This window comes from Schistocerca piceifrons, chromosome 3 (assembly GCF_021461385.2).
Source record: "Schistocerca piceifrons isolate TAMUIC-IGC-003096 chromosome 3, iqSchPice1.1, whole genome shotgun sequence".
Classification (NCBI taxonomy): domain Eukaryota; kingdom Metazoa; phylum Arthropoda; class Insecta; order Orthoptera; family Acrididae; genus Schistocerca; species Schistocerca piceifrons.
In genome coordinates, this window is record NC_060140.1 from 66793435 (window position 1) to 66806672 (window position 13238).

Consider the following 13238-nt stretch of genomic DNA (forward strand, 5'->3'; position numbering starts at 1 on the left):
TCAAAAGGAAGAGTATCGTGTAGAACAAAGTGGCATTTATATCAAAATGTTAGAGGTAGTTACACTCTAGCTGCAGCATCCTGTTACAAACAGTGCTGCAAGGTGCTCAAAAGTATTATTAGGTACGAAGAAAGTATGTGGTACGCGAGTAGAATTGCTAGTTCTCAGGATAAAACTAAAAGCATCTGGTCACTCATGAAGGAAATGTCTTGTCAGCAGCAACAGATGAGAATATGAAGTCAGTACGTAGTAGCAATGTTTCAGTTAGTGATAAGTCGGATACGTGTTCAACATTTAGTGATCACTTCTGAATGTAGCAGAGGAACTGAGTAGAAGCTTAGTTGCTTCAGGGAACCATATAACTCTCTTAGAAAATAGATTTCCGAGACTGGTATCTGAAATACTCCTCCATGAAACTGACAGTGGGGAGACAGAGCGAACAATCAAATCACTCTCGTGGATATGTCGGGGTATCTAGCAAAATACTTAAGTACCGCTTTGCATATGTCAGCCCAGTACTTAGTCATATCTGTAACTTTTCGTTCGGTACGGTCAGTGCCTGACCGATTGAAGTACTCAGTAGTGAAGCCACTTTATAGAAAAGAAGAAAGGGATAATGCAGACAATTTTAGACCTGTTTCTAAACCATCGATGTTTGCTAAATTTATTTACTGAACTATATATACAAGGGTAATTGATCATTTCAATTCATATAATTACCTGTCAGATGTATAGTTTGGTCTTATAAGCGGTTTAACAACTGAAAATGCTATATTCTTTTTTCGCTGGGAGGCTGCGGACGGATTAAATCTAAGGCTGCGAACGCAGGGCTTCTACATTGATTTAGCTAATATGTTTGATTGTGTTTTATTGATTTTATCAGAAACATTGTACCATTGTGGAATAAAGAGGGGGTGGGGGAGGTGGGAGGTAGCTCACAAATGGTTCATCGTTTGCTTTAAGAACAGACAGCAGAAAGTCGTTCCACGCAGTATTAAGAGTGGCTATGATGTGCAGTCCCAATGGGCACAGTTAGGTGGGGGCAGTCGCTGAGGTCGGAGCTGGGGCCGCTACTGTTTCCTATTTATATAAACGATACGCCCTCTAGTATTACAGCTGACTCTAAAATATTTCTGTTTGATGATGACTGTAGATAGGTATGGAAGGACGCTGTTTTCAGTACTGACACACTACCTTGTAATTCAGTTCAAGACATAAGATCATGTGTAATAGAAAATAAATTTATGGTGAATCACAGTAAGAATAAGTTTTTATAGTTTCTAACTTACAATTCAACAATAACTGATATTCTGTTTCCACAGTGTGGACAGGTGATTTGTGAGACTGAACAAGTCAAATTCATAGACGTTCAGATAGGTACTAAGCTGTTGTGGGAAGCCCATTATCAAGGATGATTTGTTTAGCATTAGAACAGGACCTGAAATAAGCGACAATTCAACACGTTGCTTATTTTCTTTCTCTTATGACGTGTAATATTATTTTTTGGGTAATTCTTCTGATTTGGCTCACAAACGGGTGGTTCGAGCAATATGAGGTGTAAGTCTGCGAACCTCTTGTCGACAGCTGTTCAGTAGCCAGGGAATCCTGCCATCGGCCTTTCAATACACGTAAATCCAGTCTGCATTTGGAAAGCGTCTCCTTAACACTTGCGAAAAGAGACGTGCAGTATTCTGCTGCATCCATGTTCAATAAGCTGCCAGAAGAACTACAAAAGCTTAGCAGGACTTTCAGATCTCTACTGAAGAGTTTTCTCATTACCTTCTGATCTGTCGAAGAACTCCTGTAAAAATAAAAAATAAATTAAACGAATTCCTGAGTTACTTTGTTGATTACGTTTATTTAAACTTACGGTTTGTCGTATGTACAGGATTCACATAAGTTTAATTTTTTCTGTTATTACTCTTACGTTGTAAATTCGTGTACTGACTCGTTGCACGACAGTGGAGGCTTGTTCCTCAATTTGTTCCCACGTAACATGACATAAAAGAACCCTACCTGTATTACCCATTTCCTCTCCGAATACTAATTATTTAAAATCCCTTGTTAATCTATGCACTCGCTACACCGTCTACCATAACTCTGTAGGGAGTACTATAATTATCAGCGTAAACTCATACAGCTGGAAGTACACGATATTAGAAGCAAAAATGTCTCAGTAATCAGGGACTCTAACCAGAGCACCTCAGAATCTATGAGCACTTCTTCATCTTCAGTACTGTGAAACAGATCTTTTCTTCTGCCAACTTTTTGCTTTCCGTGTTTTTCCAGGAGGCAGTGTGGGCAAAAACAAGAAAAAGATGTCAGTAAATATAGGCTCTGAAATGCGTATGTTAGGAGGTATGGCCACTTATTCAGTGGAAGAGACTTGTTTCACAATTGTGAGGATGAGCAAGTGCTCGTGGAATTATTATTTTATTTTTTTTATTTATTTTTTTTTTTTTGAATTGTCAGGCTTCTGACCGCTTTCTTGCAGCCAGCTTTGGATTCTTCTCCTGAGCCAAACTTTTCATCTCAGAGTAGCAATTGCAACCTACACTGTCAATTATTTGCTGAAATTTATTTCAGTCTCTGTCTTCCTGTACAGTTGTTACCTTCTGCGGCTCTCTGTAGTTGCATGGAGGTTATTCCCTGATATCTTAACAAATGTCTTTTCACCTTCTCTCTTCTTCCTGTCAGTGTTTTCCTTATACTCCTTTCCTCGCTGATTCTGCTGAGAAACTCCTCATTCCTTACCGTATTAGTCCACCTAATTTTCAATATTCTTCTGTAACTCAAATGCTTCTATTCTCTTCTGTTTAGGTTTTGCCACAGTACGTGTTTCACTATTATGCAATGCTGTCCTCTAAACGTACATCTAACAGAGTTCTTCTGGCCGGAAGTGCTCTTTTTGTCAGTGTTAGTCTCCTTTTTATGTTCTTGCTCATCATGTGCCATTTTGATTCGTAGGTGCCAGAATTCTTTAACTTCACCTACTTCGTGATCCTGGTTCTGAAGTTAAGTTTATTGCTGTTCTCACTTCTGCTACTTCTTCGATTTATCCTCACTGCATATTGTATAGTCATGCATTTCATTCCACTCATAACATCCTGCGATTTTTCTTCACTTTCACTGAGGTTAGCAATGTCACCGGGAAACCTTATCTTTGACATACTTTCAACCTGAATTTAGTTTCCATTCTTGAAACATCCTTTTATTTCCGTCGTTGCTTCTTCGTTGTATAGTCTGAAGAGTAAGGTCGAAGGAGTACATCCCCGTCTTACACACTTCTTAATCCAATCACTTCCTTCCTTGGTCTTCTAGTCTTAGTCTTCCCTCTTGGTTCTTCCACATACTGTATATTACCAATCTTTCCCTAGAGCTTACCCCTATTTTTCTCAGGATTTCGAACATCCAGCACTATTTTACATCGTGGAACGCTTTTGCAGGCCGACAGGTCGTATAAAAGTTCCTTGATTTTTTCCACCGTTGTTTCCATCATCAACCACAACGTCAGAACTCTCTCTCTGGTACCTTTACCAGTCCCAAAGCCAAAGTGATCGTAATCTAAAAGATTCTTAGCTGTCTCTTGCAATGTTCTATACATAATATTTCTCAGCAACTTGGATGCATCTGCCAGGCCTAAAATGTTTGTGTGACAGATCTCGCACTTACCTGCTTTTAATGTCTTCGTGAATGTGTGGATATTTTTTCGATACTGTGATGGTATGTCTCCACACTCATCAATTCTACACATCATCCTCAATGGTGGCTTCGTTGTCAGTTCCCCACAATGATTTCAGAAATTCTGAAGGAAGGTTATGTTTCTCTTGTGCCTTAGTTGATCTTCATTCTTCCAAAGAGCTTTCAAACTCGTAATACTGGGTTCCCTATGTCTTCCGTATCGATTCTGAGTTCTTCCTCTGTCTCATCACCAGAGCAGTTGCCCCCCGCTCATCTGAGAGGCAGTCAGTGTACTCTTTCCACCAATCTGCTTGCTCCGCTTAGTAGTAGCAAAATACTTTTATTTGTTAATAACTTCCATACACCACTCCTACAGTTGTGTCCCAATTTCCGATCGTGGCTACTAGGCAGTAAGTGACATCACGAATGGCATAAAGCCAGTGCAGCGTCACAGTGGCTTTTGGCACCGCCTCCTTGCTGACCACTTACCGTATTAGCTCTTGTGACATAAGGCCCATGGCTTGTGTAGACACCTGGTAGAAGCGTGCACCTACCAGAGACTTGCAGTAGCCCCAAGCTGAACTAAAGATGATTGGTGATCGGCTGGTTGTGCTGAGTGACAGTGGGAACTGAGCAACTTCAACCCTACTGATCCTGCTCGAAAGCCGGAAACGTCATGGCTACCTGTAATTTCGTAGAACAGCACGTTTACATTGATGGTTCTTGATGAGTAGCTTCGACTTATAAATGCCGATCCACAGCACGGCGCCGAGGTAATGCTGCTATGGTCGGAGATGCGACCATTTCCTCTCCCTGCAGCCGTGTGTATTACGGGTGGCGGTACGCTCGCGTAAGACACTCGGCTGAGGAAACGACAAGTTGTTCTGCACTGTGTTGAACAATGAAGGAATTTCACTTTAAGACCTTGCGTTTCATCCCCATTTGTGGAAGCCATTTTCAAGGGGGATCGGAGTTTTCTAGAATGTCCGACTCACACCCTGGCTCGCTACCAACTACAGTAAAATTTCTCTTCCGCGAGCTTCTGCGCAGATGCGTGACGTCACATGTTTTGAATACGCCAGCGCAGTTGGTCGTTGTCGACTGACGTCGCCCGCTGTTGCTACCAACCCATGGTGGAAGACTGGAACACATCTTTCCAGCACCGGAATCCAAATTTCATTCGATTTCACACCCTTCTCCTTCATATTAAATTTCCTGGGGCCTCTCTGTATAGGCTTGGTGCTATCCACCGGATAAAGCGGAACATAGCGGTAATTTACACACCCACACGGAAGATACATCGTCACCTAAAACCGGCCAAGGATGCTCGCCAACCACTGGAAAAAGCTGGAATTTATAGGATTCCGTGTAGTTGTGGGGAGGTGTAAGTGGGTACTACAAAAAGAGCTGTCTAAAAACGACTCGAAGAGCACAAGGGCAATTACAGAAGAGGACAGATTGACTGATCAGCCGTTGCGGAACATACATTACAGCCAGGAGACCAACACATTCATTTTGATAGAAGTACTGGCAGCCACAAGCAGATACCACAGAAGGCTATACAGAAAACCCATAGAGATCGTGAAACGCCCCAAGAATTTCAATAGCAAGGAGGAGGGCGTGAAATTGAATGAAATTTGGATTCCGGTGCCGAAAAGATATGTTCCAGTCTTCCATCATGGGCTGCCCGGCCGCTGTGACCGAGCGGTTATAGGCGCTTCAGTCCGGATCCGCGCGACCGCTACAGACGCAGGTTCGAATCCTGCCTCGGGGCTGGATGTGTGTGATGTCCTTAGGTTGTTAGGTTTAAGTAGTTCTAAATCTCAGGGGACTGATGACCTCAGATGTTAAGTCCCATAGTGCTTTGAGCCATTTAAACCATTTTGAACAACCATGAAAGCGGACATATTCAAAACATGTGACGTCACGCCTCTGTGCGGAAGCTCGCGGAAACGGAAGTTTGCTGTGGTCAGTAGCGACGCAGGGTGTCAATCGGACATTCAAATGGTTCAACTGACTCTGAGCACTATGGGACTCAACTTCTGAGGTCATTAGTCCCCTAGAACTTAGAACTAGTTAAACCTAACTAACCTAAGGACATCACACACATCCATGCCCAATCGGACATTCAGCAAAGCTACGATCCGTCTTGAAAATGTCCTCCGCAGGTGGGGACGGAACGTCGTACGTTAAAGTGAAATCCATTCGACCATCGCCTAATGACCCGTAATATTTTATTAATTGCTACAAAGTGAATTATTGGCGGCAGAACGTCGCCTTTCAGGATGCTGTGTCGGCGTTCCTGCTGCGGCCACCAGAGTAAGTACTGAAAACGAGCGACCAAGTCGCAAGACCGTCTGACTCCGACGAAGATCAGATCCCGAATCCCTACTCTGTGATGCGATGCAAGCTGCGAAGCCAGCATCGCTCAACTCCCTACTCTCCTCGAAAAGTGCGAATCAGCATTCAGTTCTGATTCCAAAATTCCCCCACACTGCCTCGAAACATCATTCGCGCCAATAGCGACCGTTCTCTCCAAGTTCGAGCAGGGCTTCATGACGTCAACTAGCGTCAGTTTAAGATGATCAATCATGCCTCTGCTATTCAGCTGAGGGCACTGAACTTACCGTTTGACTGGCTGCGAAAACAACCTGCCTAGACTACCGGCCATCTGGTGCCAGACAGTCGCACCTAGCAGGGTACAGTGCACAAGTATTCTCAGAATCATGAGGACTGTGCAGTCATTTGGTGCCAGGAATCTTTGTTCTGTACCCGCCGGAACGGTAAACACATAAACTGCGGCGACACTCAGACGTCTCGCAGGTCGTTTCGCCCTGCATACAACAGGCGAAACTCGACCGACGTCAGTCGTTCCGCCAGGCGCCTAAGCCTATTGTAAGAACCCCTCAGAATTCAGGGAAGCACAGTTCCCAATCGGAAATGCAGTGTGCCGCGTCCTCCGATGTTGGCCTCGCACAGGTCACCAACAGAAGTAAACCAACATGCGTGGGAATCAAGTGAAAAGTAGTTTTTGAGTTCTCAGTACAAATACTCTCATTGCAATAACCTTATTCTGTCTGTTACTACCGTGCAATGACACAGAACATCAATAAAATTGGTGAAAATGAGAGGAGACATGCAAAAGAAGTCATGGAACCTCTCAGTGCGAAAAGTGGCAATTGACCCTGAATAAAGAAAATTGTGAAGTTATTCATGTAAGTACTAAAATAAATCAGCTAAATTTCGATTACGCGATAAGTCACACAAATCTGAGGGGTGTAAATTCAACTAAATACTTAGAGATTATTGTGGTGTCACCGCCAGACACCACACATGCTAGGTGCTAGCCTTTAAATCGGCCGCGGTCCGTTAGTATACGTCGGACGCGCGTGTCGCCACTATCAGTGATTGCAGACCGAGCGCCGCCACACGGCAGGTCTAGAGAGGCTTCCTAGCACTCGCGCCAGTCGTACAGCCGACTTTGCTAGCGATGGTTCACTGACAAAATACGCGCTCATTTGTCGAGACGATAGTTAGCATAGCCTTCAGCTACGTCATTTGCTACGACCTAGCATGGCGCCATTACCAGTTACTATTGATACTGAGTCATGTACAGTCAAGAGCGACGCTCATCATTAATGGATTAAATTTAAGTATTCCACCAGCTACGTCCGTTTATCTAAATTCTAATTCCCTTGTCCTGTTCCAGACCTCACGCCAGCCTGCGTGAGCTAAAACGCGTGCCTTTCGGCTTCCTCTATTATTAAGGTGTTGGCTCTCCTGCCAACCCACAACAATTATAATTACCAATAACAAAAAGTGGTATGATCACATAGATAATATTGTGGGTAGAGCAAACCAAAGACTGTGATTCACTGGCAAAACACTTAGAAGGTGCAACAGGTCTACCAAAGAGACTGCTCACACTATACTTGTCCACCCTATTGCTGTGCAGTGTGGGATCCGCATCACGTAGGACTGACAGATGACATCGAAAAAGTACAAAGAAGGGCAGCTCGTTTTGTATTATCGCGAAATAGGGGAGATAGTGTCACAGACGTGATACGTGAATTGGAGTGACAATCATTAAAACAAAGGCGTTTTTCGTTGCGACGGGATCTTCTCATGAAATATCAACCACCAGTTTTCTCCTCCGATTGCGAAAACATTCTGTTGGCACCCACCTACATAGGGAGAAATGATCATCACGATAAAATAAGAGGGATCAGGGCTCTCACAGAAAAAATTATGTGTTCGTTTTTCCCGCGTGGTGTTCGAGAGTGGGACGGTAGAGAGACAGCATGCAGGTGGTAATTATTATTCTGGTATGGAAATGGAAATGAGCGTTTGGCGTCATTGGCCGGGAGGCCCCTCGCGGGGCAGGTCCGGCCGCCATATCGCAGGTCTTATTACATTCGGCGCCACATTGGGCGACCTGCACGCCGGATGGGGATGAAATGATGATGAACACAACACAACACCCAGTCCCTGAGCGGAGAAAATCTCCGACCCAGCCGGGAATCGAACCCGGGCCCAGAGGACGGCAATCCGTCACGCTGACCACTCAGCTACTGGGGCGGACATTATTCTGGTAATTCTGGTCCTTCTGCCAGGGACTTTATTGTGAATATTAATCAGGTAGATGTAGATGTAGGCCGCAACATAATTCATCAAAGCCCTCTACGAATCTGGTATTATTTTTTTTCCCTACAGGAGCTGAACGGCTACATCCTGTGGAAGAACCTGACTACGGCGTGGGAGCACGCCGGCCGCTACTCCACGGACGTCTACACGGAGGAGGCGGAGCGGCTCATCCTGGAGCACGACACGGAGAGGCCGCTCTTCCTGTACCTGGCGCACCAGGCCTGCCACTCGGGGGACCCCGCCGCCCCCGTCACCGCGCCTCAGGACGCCATCAACAAGTTCCTCTACATATCGGACCCCAACAGGCGCATATACGCAGGTGGGATGAAGAACCGTCTTTCGTAAACAAGAACGCAGACAGGTGAACGCTGATAGGCCAATAATCCGAAATATGAAACGAAGTTGTTCTCCGCAATTCACATCAAGACGTGTGGCGAAGGGTACTTTCTGTATAACTGGCACTAGGCCCATTTACACGTCATTCAGCGAGAGATATTCAGGTGGGAGCATTACGCTGGTTGCCTCAATTTAATAGTAAGGCACACGACGTCTTACCACTGGAGGTGGATGGGCATCTTCGTGACACTTTCGTGCTCGTCAAACGAACTTGTCAAGGGAGACGCTGTTCTTATTATAAGGGAAGTGCGTCATCTCTAACACTGAGAGCTGCTCGAAAATGTGCTTAGAATATAAATCACCTATCACAAAAGCAGAGGTGGAAGACATTTGCGACCAAAAGTGTGCGTCTTATCGCCAGATACATAAAAAAGATTGCCTATTCAAGGTTCACAATGGCTCTGAGCACTATGGGACTTAACATCTGAAGGCATCAGTCCCCTAGAACTTAGAACTACTTAAACCTAACTAACCTAAGGACATCACACACATCCATGCCCGAGGCAGGGTTCGAACCTGCGACCGTACCGGTCGCGCAGTTCCAGACTGAAGCGCCTAAAACTGCCCGGCCATACCGGCCGGCGCCTATTCTAGGTCTAGAAGAGGAACCTCTGTAACAAAATTAGGGAAATGCGGGTAGGATTCAGGCACTGTGTATTCCGTACAAACTTAATTATTTATGTCGAAAGCTCATCGATCCCGGAAATCGCGAGTCTCGACGATTTTACCCGTTGTCGAGATCGATATTAGCCAGATATTGGTCCCGGGACTTCCAAGACTGAATCAAAATTTCGACAGTAGTCGCCGAGTCAACCTGAGATACACAAAACGAAGAGTGCAACATACTTCAATTTACATATGTAGAGAGAGAATATTCAATAAAATATTTTTATTTACTTATTAAATAAAACATGAGTAAAACTTGCAATTTATGTTTGCATGCAGTAATATTTTCTCTTATGCTTTTCACAGGCGAAGTAAAATCTAGTTTTATGTGATGTAGTTACAGTTTAATAAGTTTTGTATTTCCCCTTTACCAATACTATGAAAACTTGCCTCTCGTCGAATTTCGGGATTCTACGTTAAGGGGAGGCATCAAGGGATCACCAATTTAGTATTGGAGGGCAGCGTGGAGGGTAAAAATCGTAGAGGGAGACCAAGAGATGAATACACTAAGCAGATTCAGAAGGATGTAGGTTGCAGTAGGTACTGGAAGATGAAGAAGCTTGCACAGAATAGAGTAGCATGAAGAGCTGCATCAAACCAGTCTCAGGACTGAAGACAACAACAACAACAACTACAACGTTAAGGGGACATAGATTTCAACGTGACATGTCTACCCCTACCTGAGAGAAAGGGTCTTAACATACGGACTGACAGACAGTCGTACAACAAACGACAAATAAATTTTTCGTGTTATGTAATGACCGGTTTAAAATTTTCTGATTTTTTCCTTTACTTTCTCTGTGGAAACTCGCTTTTGCCAGTTTTATCATTCTACGCCAACGAGAAATGCCCTACATGTTGTGACGAGTGAGTTTGTATCAAAATATGTGACATGAATGGCCGTGTCCTTTGATTGCATTGACTTTGAAGCTCAAATTTTGTACACCGCCAAGGGAATGTAGACCTTTGCATGTGACATAAATTTCAGCTCGATACGTACACCCGTTGATAAAAAAAAGGGTTTGAACGGTTGGGCAGACAGACAGAACGATAACAACAGGATCCTATAAGAGTTCCGTTTTTAGTGACTGAGGTACAGAACCATAAAAACAGCCATAGAATAGGAAAAAAATCAACATGACAGTGTCCTCTCCTAAGCAACTTTACATACAGTGATAAGCTTTAATACAATGCAGTATAGTGCAAGTCACTATGAATTTGTAGCCATAGAGATACTGCCCGTTTGTCCAGAATTGAAGGCAATGGATTAATCGGTCGGTACAAAAGTATGCGGTTACTAATCAACTACTGGCTGTTTACAGTTCAGAAATAGTTATTTAACTCAATAGCAGCTCTTTAGATATTGCTGTCGTCTAGTGAAGTTACGGGCACTTAACTGCGGTAAGGAGCAGAGACCAATGGAGAATTATACTGGCGACCATACACGCATGAAATGGGGAAATCCACTGACATAAGCTGTAATTAAAGCTGATTATTATGATCCGGCGGCTGGAAAAGAACATCTCGCAAACGGCTGTTCTCGTGCTACTGTCATGATCATCTATGCAAAGTAGTTGCAGGACGGTGAAACAAAGAGTAGCCGACAAAGTTATGGCCGCCCACACCTTAACACAGGACGTGGAGGACGGACGCGCTTTGTGGACAGTGCTCTGTGCCAGATCTGACGACGGAGTACAGTGCTTGTGCAGGAAGATTTGTTTCTGAGCACACCTTTCGGCGCACATTATTCAGTTTGGGGCTCCGATGTCCATTGTCACACAGTTGCAAAGGATACGTGTTTGTCTACACTGTCTCGTGGGGAACGGAAACATGTCGCCTGGTCAGATGAATGAAGTTTGTTGTTATTCTACATTGATGGTTCTGTCCTTACACGCCATCATCGATGAAAATGCCTGCTCGAAACACTTATTACGTAACAGACACAGACCGCTTGTGGCAGTTTTCTGATACGGGGAACATTCACCAAGGCTCCCAAGGGATCAGTGGTAGAAGTCGAAGGTAACACTGCTCTGTGGACTATGTTAACACATTCATCGCTTAATGCGTTTTCAAGATAGTGATGGAATCTTCCAACTGATGCATCTCAAAATCGTGCTATAGTGGTTTGAGAAGCTTGAAATGAACTCATGTTAATGTCTTGGCCATCAAGTTCGCCCGATCTGAGCTGGATGGAACACCATTACGGCGCCATCTGGTCTCAGTTCCTCTCCAACAGCCAACCAGCTTGTAATTTACGGGAACCGTGAACCGTGTTGGCTGTACGTAGACACCTGGGGCCACTCACCTCTGGAAACATCGCAAGCACTTGTCGAATCCACACTACACAGTATCAGTGCTGCACTGCGTTCCAAAAGTAGACCAACACGCTATGAAGGGGGTGGCCACAGTGTTTCGAGGTTGGGTTGGGTTCTTTTGGGGAAGATACCAAACAGCGAGATCATCCGTCTCATCGAATTAGGTACGGATGGGGAAGGAAGTCGGCCCTGCGGTTTCAAAGGAACCATCCCGACATTTTCCTGGAGTGATTTAGGGAAATCACAGGAAACCTAAATAGGATGACCGGACCAGAGATTGAACCGTCGTCCTCCCGAATGCGAGTCCAGTGTGCTAACCAATGCGCCAACTAGATCGGTTACAATGTTTTAACTCTTCACTTTGGATGCTACAGGCTTCGTCCAGTCATCGGTGTCGACCGTTTCTTCCTGGAGTCCACATGTTAGTACGAACGCCACTGACGTGCCAGAGGCGTTAAAGAGAGCGTGTGGGCCACAGGCACCAAGATTCTACTGATCTAATGATCTGCTCAGGTGTACGACTACACAAGAGCTACCCAACCTCCCGTTTGCCCCATTATCGTCTCACTAATGTTCAGTTGTATGTGTGAACTGTGCCATCAAGGAAGTCTGCAATGTCTACTGAACCATTACGATACTCGAAATGTGATGTTGATCTTTCTGCAAGTAGAGTGTGGTGGTTGTTCTTTAATCTCAGTGAGATTTTGTTAGTGCACGAATGACGATGATTCGGTCGTCCATCTTGTTCTTGACATAAAGGAATGGATTCCATACTCTTTCACCAAATAAAATTCAGTCGAGCTCGGAGAAAAGCACGGATTTCAGTGTGGCGAAGTCCCCTATGTGTTTTTATGGTTTTTCACAGTGAAATTCATCTTTCACAGTTCTTCAGAGGCAAAACAGGGGTAGATTTACCAGAGATAGGGGATGAACTATTATAACCAGAATTTAGGAGAGCTTTGGAGGGCTTAAGATTAAATAAGTCAGAGGGGGTAGATAACATTCCATCAGAATTACTAAAATCATTGAGGGATATGGCAACAAAATGATTATTCACGTTGGTGTGTAGAATGTATGAGCCTGGCGACATACCTACTGACTTTCGGAAAAAATTTCATCCACACAATTCTGAAGACTGCAAGAGCACTACCAGCTTGACAGCTCATTCATCGAAGTTACTTACAAGAATAATATACAAAAGAATGGAAAACAATATTGAGGTTGTATTAGATGACGATCAGTTTGGTGCTAGGCAAGGTAAAGGCACTAGAGAGGCAATTATGACGTTCCGGTTGATAATGGAAGTAAGACTAAAAAAAAGACACGTTCTCATGATTTGTCAACCTGGAAAAAGCATTCGACAATGTGAACTGATGCAATATGTTCGAAATTCTGCGGAATATGTGGGTAAGCTATACGATATGTACAAGAGCCAAGAGCTATACAATATGTACAAGAGCCAAGAGGGAGTAATAAAATTGGACGACCAGGAACGAAGTGGTCGGATTAAAAAGGGTGCGAGACAAGGATATAGTC

General features: G+C 44.2%; 1 protein-coding gene across 1 annotated transcript in view; it reads left to right on the forward strand.

Moving 5' to 3' along the window:
- LOC124788393 (arylsulfatase B-like) overlaps positions 1–13238 on the forward strand; it is a 92539-nt gene that overhangs the window by 40859 nt on the left and 38442 nt on the right. The window contains exon 5 of the mRNA XM_047255659.1: positions 8395–8644. Within this exon, the coding sequence (XP_047111615.1) occupies positions 8395–8644 (250 nt within the window). The remainder of the gene's footprint in view (positions 1–8394; positions 8645–13238) is intronic.